Below are 12,580 nucleotides of genomic sequence, written 5' to 3'. Positions count from 1 at the left end.
AGCCTCCCTGCACTTCAGCTCCCCTTTCCCCCCTCAAAACTACCCAGTTTATTGTGCGTATTCCTGGACACCACCTTTTTAGCGTTTCTTGGGTGTGTGCAGCAATTCAGCCTTACCCTGTGGTCTGCAATAGTGGATGACCTGATGGCACTTACACAGCTGCTCTATATGAGCTCCTGAACCATAAAAGCTCTCAGCAAGGGGAACAACACTGCTCTTATCTGAAGGATCTACAAAGAAAAAAGTAACTTCTCGTTGCTCAGAATAAAAGTATTTTTCTTTTACAAAGTATTTTAAATTCAGAGGGGCTTCTGCCCTCCAATTCAAAACAGTATAGAAAAGGTCACCTTTGGAACCTAAACCACAAGGACAACATTTTACTGCCCATTTAACAAAGCTCCTGCATTTCTGAAGGCCCTGCAATGTGTAAGGAGCAGGAGACACAGGATCCCACAGTAAATTGTTAAGTGGGAGATCGGCACTTGGACACAAAGTCCAGTTCGCTTCTGTGCACCTGAAGTTATTGACATCAATGCACGCTGGTTATAAAGTGCTCCTGTTCTGGCTTGATGGCATCCGATACCCCACGCTGTTTGTGTGGCACCCAGGACACCACAGCCCTGACATGTGCCTGGGGCTTCAAGAGACTCTCTATGAACACAGCTAGGGATAACGGGAGCACAAGGACTTGTCATGAGCTAAGCTCCTGGGAAGCACAGCATCCCCCCCGCAATGGAAATATCACAGCTAAGGAGGGGAAAGGAGGGCAATAACATCTGTGATAAGGAAGTTAAAATAGGAATTTCTTTTCCAGTGAGGGAGGACAGAGCTCCAGGGAGACTGATTGGTAACTCTGCTGAGCTTTGATATGAAGGTGTTTTGTCAATTAAAGGCTGTCTACAGGTCACAGCATGTTTAACTTTCTAGACAGGTAGTTTTTCTCCTGCTCCCATCATTAGAAAAAGTGCCTGCCTACATAGGTCTAGTAGGCTCTTCCGGGCACTGAGGCCCTGCACAGCAGTGCTCAGGTAGTTTTACTAGCAACTTGGTCACGCTTTGCAATGCAGTGTTGTGCAACAGAGGCAGACAAATGATGCACGCAGCCTCCCCCAGACTCCAACCCACTTTAAAAGCAGGGAACTTGCAGTTGTACCTGCCCATCCTCTGTCCCCCCAGTCCCCAGAGGGAACAGCACAGGAAGGAAAGAACAAACATGATTTTTGCTTAGGGAAAGCCTCCCTGTTTGCTTAATAAATACCTTCCAAAAAAGCTTAGCAGCTCTGTAAACATACAAGAAATTTCAATACTTAGTAAAAGTTCATCTTTTCCCTGAACTCCCAATGACAGAGGCTGGCATTGATCTGTGATTACTGCATATAGGTGGTGTGAGGACTCAGCAGAGTCCAGGAGAGGCTCCCAGGCTCCGCAGGGGCCTGCCAAATAACACTGGGTGTTGAGAAGCCTGTTGAATTTTTAAGCTGATCAATCCATGCAGCTCTGAGATGAGAATCCTGTCAGTCCTGCAGGAATGTTGCCAGCTCAGAGTGGTCCAGGGAACAGAGAAGTGACGATGATGACATCCAGGAGAACTCTCTTCTGGCAAAAGAGGAACATGGCAGAGGGCTTTGGCTCTTCAGAACAGTGTCCTTCCGTCTCAGCAGCAGCCTGGTGGTCACTGAACACAGAAGTACTCAGGGGAGAGAAAACACAGTGCCAGCCCCATTCTTGCTGCGCCTGGCCAGGGGAGGGGAGACTGCATTTGGGGAGAATACAGCCCCAATGGCTTTAAAACAGGAGTGTCCTACAAAAAGCAATCCCTGTGGAAGTGTGACGAATTGGATCTTGGGCCAGATCCAACATGGTAGTGCAACAGGGCCCAAAGTCTCAATCCGCTCATTTCCAAAACCACTGACACTGTACCAAGGGGGTGATCTGGTCTGGCCCCTTTGCTTCCGTCTATCCAATCCTCAAGCTTCAAAGAATCCACCCTGTCACCCCAGAGGATTCCCTGAAGCAGGGTATCTCACTCCCAAACTCAGCAGGTGCCCTGGGGGCAAGGAATCTGCCTCTGGAATGAAATGTGGCAGGCTGAGGTAGGGAACTTGCAACTACCTTTAGCGACTCAGACCCTCTCAGTGTAGCAGGCCTCGTGAGGCAATGCTTCCCCCAGCTGCAAGCACAGGACTCGAGCACAATCCATCCTCCAGACACCAGTGTGCCACCACTGTGTCACCCCAGAAGGAATGTTTCCAGCTGTCTCCTGCAATCCAACCTGCCCAACGACCACCTCCTCCAAGTATTATCATGCCAGCACTCAGCCTACAGGATCAGCTCTCAGAGCTGCACCCCTTTGCCCTGCACTAGAGGGCTGAAATCATGAGGTCGTCCTGCTTGACAGGGCTGGTTACATGACCAGAAGGGGTGGAAGTCCGGATTTTGTCAGTGGCCAGGCACTCCTGGCTGCTTACCCCTGTGGGAGTGATGTCCATGAGTTCTCCAGATGAACTAAGGGGGAAAGAGGGTGAGACAGAGATGCCCGACGAAGGTTCTGTTGAGCCTGCAAACAACCTCGGGGGCTTTGGGACTAGGTTGGGTTCGTATTGTGCCCTCAACAGGATCTCCTGATCACTGACAGACTTGGGCATCTCTGCAAAGTCACTGGAACTGTCTGACACCATCATGCAGTAGATGTCCTGGAAGGAGCTGCTTTTGCTATCCAAATTAAAGAGGCTGTCTATGAACTCTGCAAACTCCAGCACTTGGGGACTGGGAACATCAGTGAGCCGCCCATTCTGGAGGGACAGCTCCTCACGAGGGGCTAAGGAAACTCGGTCCCCCTCACTGCTGGCCCCCTCCTCACTGCAGCGTCGCTGGGGGGTAGTGCCACCACTGTTGAGTGCATTGTCAGGGGGCTGAGTCTCCTGGGAGTGCTTGGAAAGGCTATCAGCAGCCAGCAGCTCTGTCCGCGAGCTGAGGGAAGGGTTCTCCTCAGGGATAACAGGGTCTATATAAAAGCAGTGCGTCTCATCCTTCTCCATGACAGCATGGAGGCTGGGGGAGCCCCGGATGCTCCGAAAACCAGAGGAGCGCCTTGAGTCAAAGCTGTAGATGGATTCATTGTCCGAGAGGCTCTCCATGGTGGCGAGAGGAGCACGACGGTCCTGCAGCTCCACAGACAGACGTTCCTTTGTATCCAGGAGAAGCAGCTCCACGGGGTCTTTCTGCACAGGAGAAAGTGGCTTTGTCTCATAAAACCCCTCCAAACTAATTTCAGAATGGGACTTGCTCCTGCAATGAGAAACAGACAATGTGAGGCTGCACCACTCCACAGAACCACAAGCTGCCAGAACAGCCAGAGGAACCAAGTCTTGGGCACAGTTTCCCATACACACTGAGGGTACGTGTCACTGCTTTAACCAGAGCCACACACAACTTCAAGAAACCTCTCATCTCTCCACCCTCCCAGGTGAAAATGTTAGGTACAGTTCCTTCCCTCTGCAAAGTCAGGTTCTTGCCCTTCTCCCTTTTCTCCTGGCTAAATGTCTCCCCTCTCAAGCACCACTGACAACTATGGTTCTGCTCCCAGTGAAACTTACAGCACTTTTAACTGAAGCACCCCAAACCACGGTGCAGTCTCCACAGGTGCAGAGAAACTCCTCTCTCACCCGGCACCTCTGTATTAGAGAGGACTGAGACTAGTCCTAGTTGAAACTAGAGAGGTTGAGGATTAGCCTACAGTTAACCCACTACTTTTTCTTCTCACACTCTGGAACCATTCCAGTCAGTCTCGTGCCTTCCCCTCTTCCATGCTGGCAATCCCTACCTTACTGCCACAAATGCCAGGAGGCTGTTAAGAGCACTGCCCATGACCAATTCAGCTACCATTTCAGGTAGCAAACTTTAAAATAGGTAAAAAAGCCATTTACTCAGCTTAAGACAAGTAAAGATCTTTAGAAAGATTCCAGTTGCACTAAGACTTTAAAGGATTCAGCAGGCTCCTCCAGAAAGACACAGGGAAGGAGCTCCCCACATCAGGCATGCACAAAGCCTGGGATTAGCTGCAGCCAAAACAGCAGCCCTAAAGATAAGAACTTAAGGAAATCTCTAAGAAAAGAGCCTGAGCTTGGGAGAGGACTGCGTATGTATAGGGAAAGACAAGTTAGGCCAATATTTGATCACTTTGTAACTTCTATAGAGAGTAACACCGGTCTGAGAACAAGAGGAAGCACAACACAGTAAGCTGGCTCTGACCTTAAAACAAATACAGCTAACCTACAGTTGTTTCCACTCTAGCACCTCCCTTAAGCCTCTCTGTCCTCTCTCTCATTCCTTTTCCTTTCATATCTCATATTTCCCCCCTATTCTTCCATTCGCCTCAAAGGGAAGCAGGCCCTTGGGTCTGCTCCCACACAGAAACCACCGCTCCTCTCCCTGCTGCTTGTCCTAGTTCCTCTTCTCAGTCTTACTGTAGCCTTCACAAACATCAGCTGATCCCTGTTCCTGCTGTTTTGTCAGAGCTGCAGTTCTGCTTCTAAGCTCTCCTTCAAAGTCTCTGACCATTCACACCTTCTGTGATAAGAACCTTCCCTATTACTTGCTGTCTTATTTTTCTTCCGAGTTTAAATGTCACTCATTATCTCAAGAATACTCACCTGGTCCATCACTCAGCACAGACCACCTCACCCTGCCTCTTCCCACACACAGAGCTTCCTATTGGGTCTGTACCTGAAATCCTCACAGAAGTGCTTCCCTTGCAAAGGAATAATCCTCTCCCACCCACAATGCTGCCTTCTGTTTCCACTCACAATTCCCATTTGCCATCTCTGACTACAAACCTTCTTCCTTCTCTCATCTTCCCTATTTTGTCTGCCAATTTGCCCTACATAATGCAATTCTGTGATGGAAGTCACGTGTTCCAGCTTTGAAACAAGTCCTTGCTCACATTTTCATATCTATTTTTTTTTTGCTTCTTGCAAGTTTGTGGTCCTGCAACACCCCAAATGTTATCCAAAAAATCTGCAAGGAGTCTCTGCCATCAGCTCCTGGAGGAACGCTGTTCCCATACACTACAAAGAACAAGCTCTTCCAAGCCACTCTTTGTATACCTTCTAGATGTTCCTCCACCTTTCAGCCTTTTTTAGGCTACTGAAGTCAGTGCTCAGTGATGGTCTGTGTTTCAGAAAACAAGCCCTGCAGGAACACCTTCCACACTTGGAACATGCCTTTTCCCTTCACCTGTTTTCCACTGGCCTGAGCTTACTGTTCCCGTTCTCCACAAACAGGACACCAGCTGCTCTCCCCCTCACCTTTATCCAGGTTCCCAGATTGTTCTGTTTATAATATTACACAAGTCACATTATAAAGCAGCTTTAAATGCCTACATTCTGGTAAGCTTATGGCTTTCACTGCTTCACAGCTTTTGAGAATCACTGTGTAGGCTATCTCTGGGCACAAAAATCACATAGGAAAACCAGAAATTTGGCTGCAAGACTGCAAGCTTTGCCTTTATAGTTTCAGGAAAACCCCACTTGTCTGGATAAGGAGAAAAGAATGTTTCTTCCATACCATCAACTTTTAGGTTCTCCTGACTTCACCACACTCACAGATTCTTGAGCAACACAAAGGATTTTTCTCTCCCCTACCATGACACAAGACATACTGAAGTAAAAGTCCCCATAAAGGCAGCTGTTGGATCTATCCTTCCCACAAATATTGATTGCAATGCCCCAAGAGAAAGAGGACCCACACCTAGAGCCAAGAATCCTTCAAAGAAATCAAATATATATCCTTACTTAGTACTGCTGTTCCTTCTGTCTGCTGCTACAGCTCCAGTTCCAATCTGCACTGAGGGTCCACTAGGCAAGGGCTGACTCTGGAAGATCAACTCTGGGGTGAGATCCACTTCTGTAGGACTCACCATCACTTTGGCTGCAGAAAGTAAAGCTGTTTTCCCTTTGTTGTAATTCTCCAAGACCTATTCAAGGCAGACAGAGTAGTGCTTTAGTGGAGATAGTAGCTTTGCTGTTCTCAGCTCAGGACTTTCAAATGGCTAGACCTGCCTCTGTTTCTCACCAGCACCTTCTGCAAGCACAGGAAAAGGTCTTGTGATACGGGATTATATCAATAAATTCTGACATAGTCTATCATGTCAGAATGCCCTGCTGGAAATCCAGTGCTGGGGAGGTGATGTCAAGATGGGGCAAGGAGCAGGCTTCACAGCAGCAGGGCAGAGGGGGCTGGGAGCAACCTGGTCTGGTGGAAAGTGTCCCTGCCCATGGCAGGGGGAGATCATCTTTAAGGTCCCTTCCAACCCAAACCATTCTATGAAGTCTCCATGGTAAAGCTGCATGACTAGGAACTGCAGCTTCATGGCAGAGACCCACTCTACAGCCATTACACACACCCTCAATCACCCTTCAGACTAACAGAGGGGCTACAGCTGCAGCTTGGAAGACTTCCGTTGCAGCCTGGATTTCACCTGAGCCGCAGTCTAATGGGCAGCTTCTGAGAGAAGAAACCAAACACCACCCTACTGCATGTTATTATGACACTAAATTTGGAAAAAAGACATAGTCTGGAACTCTGGGTGCTGGGCTGGAGATCTGCATTCCATTTCCAGGCCTCATTACGTCCAACTAATAGCCTGTGACTGGCCCAGAGCACAATCTTCTTTCCTCCTCCCCTCCAAAGTACATGGTCTTGTATAAACAGTCAGCATTCCTGGGAAAGGACTACTTATCCTACGTACATAAAGGTCTGTGACAAGGCATTCATTTTCTTAGGGCACCTAGTGCCCCCTGATCCTAATTCTCTGCCTTACCTTGTTCAGCCCTTCCATGACCACGTATGGGAGGTGTTCGTGCAACATTGCCGGCGAGATGATCACTTCATTGAACGCCTTATTGTCACCCCAGATAGCAAAGTAAGTGGGATCCTCTTGCTCACAGCAACTGGAAGAGGAGTTGGGATCCAGAGGAAAAAACAAGGAGCAGGGGATGAAAGAGCAGGCCAATATTTTGGCATGCAAAAGAAAGAAACAGCAGGTTTTAGAGACAGAAAAAGCAACAGGAAAAAAAAAAAAACAAAACAGAGGGAGGAGATATTAAAGTATGCAAGCTACTGCCATCGCTCCAAAACTCTGCACTAGCCAACAGTGACATGACTATCTTTTTATTCTGACAACACAGACACAATCACTGTCACCACAAGACAGTGGAGGGAAAAAAAAAAAAAAGGAATTAAAAAAATCACCTCCTTGGTAGATAGGTTCCTGTCTTGGGGATTCTTTTCCAAAAGAATTTTCACCTCCACCTGTGGGCTGGCTTCACAGCTCCGCACATACTCACCAGCACTGCTCTGCAGGATGATTGTGCACCACGTGGATGATGCGGCCAGGTGGGTAAAGTGGCGTGCTTGCAGACAGGGCGATAGTCAGATCACTGGGATGGGTCCAGAGACGATTACTTGTTACTGAATTTTCTTCTGTCTCTTCAGGGAGCTCTGACTTGGGTATGCACTTTGTAGCCCCCACAATGATTCGCCACTGTCCAACACAAGAGAAAGGAAAGAGAACACTGATAAAAGAAAAACATCAAAAGAAAAGCAAAGCCATCTCACAAGACACTATTGGGAGTTTTAAACTAAGTATCTAATGCCAGAAAAAAAAACAACAGGTCTTGTGCTCCACTTGATTAAATAATAGACCTAGAGGCAGGGATAACCCTGCCTAGGAAAGGTGTTTCTTCTTTTTACAATTTTAACCTCAGAACTAGCAACATCTCATCCTTCCTTTTTTTACTGGAGGATTTTGTAGAGTTAAGGACCTAGAGCAAGCACCAACTTGCCCACCGACTGATAACTTGGTATCTTCTGGGATAAACAAGGTAGACTGAATCTGAATTTTTAATGCACAAAACTAAGCAGAAGATTATATAACATAAACAGACAAAAGTTCTGTTTAGGCCTTTCTTTATGCACTGAAAGAAATCCTAAAAACCCTCAAAAACTCACCAAAAACACCCAGAAGCCAAAACACAAAAAACATAGAATGTTAATAAGAAAAATAAATGTAAGCTCAGTTTTCTCCCTTTACAGGTCATTTCTATAATATTTTACCCCAAAAAATCTTAACATTTTATTGTTTTTTCCATCTCAGTGTAATGGTAAAGAAGCCTGGAGAGGAACAATTTTCCCCATTTTCTATCTCCAAAACATCAACAGACCGCTCATCCTAGAACAGCACCACCCAGACAGCACGCAGCAGTGTCTATAAGCAGATAACTGTTGTACTTGCTAGCCTGTTACCATTCGTTACTGGCCAAGAAAAGCTACAGTTGGAACACAGACACCAAAACAAGCTCGGATGAGAAAAATCTCTTGCTCAGTTATTTTAGACCTGTGATGGTGAGCTCTGAGCAAGGGAGCCAGAATCATCACACAGACTGCAGAGTGCAGCCCTTTGGTCTGACCGCTCTAGCTGCCTTCCAGCTCTTGCCATCACTCCTCTGGTTACCTAAATAATAGTCACAGTGGACCTGAGGAGACCTGGAGGGCAGAGGAAGTCTGCAGCATTGCTATGTGACACTAAACATTTACCATCACTGCTCAGAGACTCACCTTGAGGTGTCATGTCTGTCTGTTACTCTTACCTTTGGTTTGTTACTTCTTTGAAGAACATCCAGAAGCTGCCGGCGAAATCCCTCCAGCTGAGAGAGACCGATTCTGGGAAAAGAGGAAGATGCGTTTACAACAGCTGGGCTGGGAACAGGACGGTAGGGACACACAGTGCAGAACGAGAAACTGTTCTACAAAAGACACTACAAGAATGCAACAAGGCCATAATGCAGATCATTTCAGAGGTGGGTTGTGGCATCACCCAGGACCAGTAACCAGGGTTAAGAGGCAACAGGAAATCGTCATGGCAATAACAGGTATGAAATGTAATAGCAGAATCAGATCAGTGAACACAGATGTGAGAGGTCAATGGACAGATAACGAGATGATACAACCACAGAAAGAAGCGAGCAAGACAAGTATAGGATGACACAGAAGAGGGAAGGCAGAAAGATGTCACAGAGCTATATGACACCACTATACAGACTACAGGATGGACAAGATTTTGTCACAAGGTTACCAAAAGGCACATTCAATACTGTGTGGTACTTTTCCTCCAGTGAATTCTACATGCCTTATATTGTACAGACAGACACGTCACCATTTATCTGAGGTCACACAACAAGACAGAAGCAAAAGTAAAACCCAGGTTGCTCCTAGTCCAATGCCCTGCTCAGTAGAACAGGTCCTGGGAGACAATGAGAGGTGAGAAATACCAAGACACAAGAAATGAGGGAGCTGGTTCAGAGATGCAAGATGATACGGAGTAGGTATTCAGAGACAAGCAGTACAAAATGAGATGACAGTGCCTCTAGTGCAGGGCAGAACGTGAAGAGGTCTGAGAAAACACAGGCAACCAGGAAGATGGCACTGACATGTCAGATACTGCAGTGAGTATTATTACAGAGGCAGGATAGTCACCCTTCTCTTTCATACAGGCAGCTGAGAGACAGGGGGGAATATGCCTGTAAAAGTGTGTGTGAAACACCAATACAGGTGCCCAGGTAAAAGATGCAGCAATACAGGTAACTATGAAGACAAGTAAGAAGCATACAAGGACAGGTTAATGAGGAAACTAGAGACAGAGATGAGCTCGATGCTTCTGATAGGAAACAGGTGACTTTAGTGTAGAACAGCAGATATTCATCAAGAAATTCAGACACTTCTCAACTTGCCTGGGCACTAGATCTTTGCCAAGCACGACTGCAGTCACAAACTCTTTTGAATACTCCATGGCATCCTCACTGGAAGAGAAACAGGACCAAGAAGAAGCAGTGTTTCACTAGCAGCAAACTGGCACTTCATTCCCAATTTGCCACTGGTGTCCCAGAGGTTACTAAGTAGTGAACCAGGGTCATAAAAACCACATCCCAAGCCACTCAGCCCAAATAAGGCTTTTAAGACTTGCACCTTGATAAAGAAAAGCCTGAAATTCACATCCCATGCCCCAAGCAACATTACTTTGGCTCTGAATATACTTGGAAAAGGAAGTACTTGAACTCAATGCCTCATTTTCCAACAGTTTGGGAATGGCCAGGACAGCAGAAGGGAAGAGGATATACCATGCTCCTGAGGCAACTTTGCAAAGACACTGTAGAACTAAGACTGCCACTTTCTGCAGCAACCTGAATACCAAGACAAGAGGGAATTAAGGCTTCCACTCTGAACTGGTTCTGCAATCAGCTACCTTCCCACAGATCTTTTGAACCAGTTACTACAGGCAGAGGCTGCATCATTGACCTAGAGATGACCCTGGGCATGACACACAGTGCAACAAAAGTGTGACAGTCGGAGGCACCTCCCTGAACTCAAACAGCTGAGGCAATGCAGCACAGCTTGGCCCAAGCTATTGAGGAGCAGAAGCTCTGAGCAGAAGGCTATAAAACTCTCATGAAACATTCTACAGAGCAACTCCTCTATAGCTGCAGAAGGCCAGGGATTACTATCATAACAAGGCATGCTGATATTCAGATTCATTAGCGGGATAGTTTAAAACCCTTGGCTGCTCCTGGAACATGATACAGTTACTATCACAAGAAGCTTCTGATAATCCATAGCCGATTTCAAGTGCCCTCATGACATCTGTCATGACTAGAAAGACTTTATCTCACTTCACAGCAATCAAGTGGGATGTTTTTGTTTGACTGTCATGTAAATAATGTGACCAGCAGGTCTGTTCCAATTCACAGTGGGAGGAACTCACCATACCTCTCTGCAGAGCTCTGAGGCAGCTACCCTAGATTCCCCCTGTAGTCGAGGGAGAGAAACAGGCACACAAGAAGCACCATCCCTCTGATCTATTTTAGGCACCCACATTACAATGACAGAAATCACACCCCAGAAGTGCCAGTTTCTTTGTCAGCTGCAAAAGGAGTCCAAACAACTAGATCAACTGATGCAGGCATCTACACTTGGTCAAGTATCTCCTTATTGTACATCTATTCACAGCAGATGGGGAGAGGACACAGTGGCACTGTGCAGAGAATATGGAAATTGCACCCCATCCACTCAACCTGCATTTTCTGCTAGTCAGGGTGAAATTAGAGCTAGAGCCACAGGCAGCTAACTCATAAACCAGAATATCTGGGCGAGCAGCCACCTGCCATCATAACCTAAACTCCAAACTAACACAGAGCAAAGGCTGTCAACATCCCTCAGCTCCCATAGACGGCCTCTCCATTTTTCTGCGTGCTTCTCAGAGCATCACAAACAGGATCTGACCCAGCTACGACACCCCCACTCTCTCCCACCAGTCCTCCTGCCCCGACACCTACCTCAGCAGCCCACCTGGGGGAGAATAGGCAAAGCACTTCAGTGATGGATACTGTGGACGCAAGAGGAAGGACAGGATGGCAGCCGTGCCAGCCCCTAGGGAATGACCAACCACAATCAGGCCATAGTGCTTTGTTCCTCTCCCCTGAAAACAACAACAAAAAAAGAAAAAAAAGAAATTGAAGTCAGACTGAAAGGTAAGTCCACAACCCCCAAAATCTGTCCCATTCCCCAAGCATCTGTTGCTGGCAACTGTAAAAAACAAAGTACCAGGCTAGATGAACCTTCAGTAGGACTTGGGACAGCACATGTTCTGGCCATAGCACTTTTTCAGATATTCTTCAGAGTTAAGCTTCAGACAGTACTTAATTTTCTACATATAAGCCAGCTGCTCTCTCTCATACTAATCAAGCTCTTTCTGTCCTTGTAGGTCAGGTCCAATTAGTTTCACTATTCTTCACCAATTAGAATTTGGACCCGCTATACATACAGCCAGCTTCAAGCAGAACAGAATGTGGTACTTATTATCATGCACAGGAGACAACCAAAGTATAGAGCTTTGAATGTCACTATATCCTCACCAGTCAGGTAGCAAATGAGTTCTTTGACATCAGGAAAAATTCCTCAGCTAACAGCTCACTGAAAACCAAATTTCACTTTCCAGGAAGAGAGCAATAAAGTACCGTGCACAAAGAATTCACACATGCCTGTGTATCTCTCTCTACACGTACCAAACATCACCAGGCAGACACTTCAGTGTCGGCTGGTATGACACTCAAATTTCAGGGAACCATCGAGGCTTTTATCCCTTTTTTTCTTTCTCCCTTGAGCTACTGCTAATTTCCCCGTGGGCACTGCTCAGGCCAAAGGCACTCTTTGGGCTTGAGGAAAGGACAGCTGTCTGACAGCAGGAAATCAGGTGGTTCACAAGTTCCCTCCTCAGTGGGCTGTGCTCTTACTGACATACAAACTAAGGTAAGCTGCTTTGTAATGTCTCTCTTGGGTTCTCCAATAGCTCTCTATCGCAAGAAATGTGCACACACAGGCAGTCTGCACGGCATCCCGTTGCCGTCTCCGAAGAGAATCTCCATAGAGATGAGATTTTAGTTCCTGTTGATCTGGTTTTAATGTTCCCTGTCCTGCAATGCCACCAAATGGGACTTCCTGCCTTAGCTTTGCCTGGGAAAAAAAAAAT

General features: G+C 46.8%; 1 protein-coding gene across 11 annotated transcripts in view; it reads right to left on the bottom strand.

The window, feature by feature from the left end:
* Nucleotides 1-259: 259 nt before the first annotated feature.
* Nucleotides 260-12,580, bottom strand: part of DAGLA (diacylglycerol lipase alpha) — a 64,806-nt gene continuing 52,485 nt past the window's right edge. For 10 of the 11 annotated variants that reach the window (XM_055813342.1, XM_055813350.1, XM_055813346.1 and 7 more), the window contains 7 exons: nt 11,388-11,530; nt 9,789-9,857; nt 8,649-8,721; nt 7,347-7,543; nt 6,821-6,950; nt 5,793-5,974; nt 260-3,288 (listed from right to left, as the gene is read on the bottom strand). In XM_055813342.1, coding sequence (XP_055669317.1) covers nt 2,361-3,288; nt 5,793-5,974; nt 6,821-6,950; nt 7,347-7,543; nt 8,649-8,721; nt 9,789-9,857; nt 11,388-11,530 — 1,722 coding nt within the window. In that variant the 3' untranslated portion in view covers nt 260-2,360. The remainder of the gene's footprint in view (nt 3,289-5,792; nt 5,975-6,820; nt 6,951-7,346; nt 7,544-8,648; nt 8,722-9,788; nt 9,858-11,387; nt 11,531-12,580) is intronic. The other variant, XM_055813349.1, reaches the window with a different exon arrangement.

This window comes from Falco peregrinus, chromosome 9, assembly GCF_023634155.1.
Source record: "Falco peregrinus isolate bFalPer1 chromosome 9, bFalPer1.pri, whole genome shotgun sequence".
Lineage (NCBI taxonomy): Eukaryota > Metazoa > Chordata > Aves > Falconiformes > Falconidae > Falco > Falco peregrinus.
Note: the sequence above shows the minus strand (reverse complement) of the source record. Positions and strands in the feature narration are given on the sequence as shown.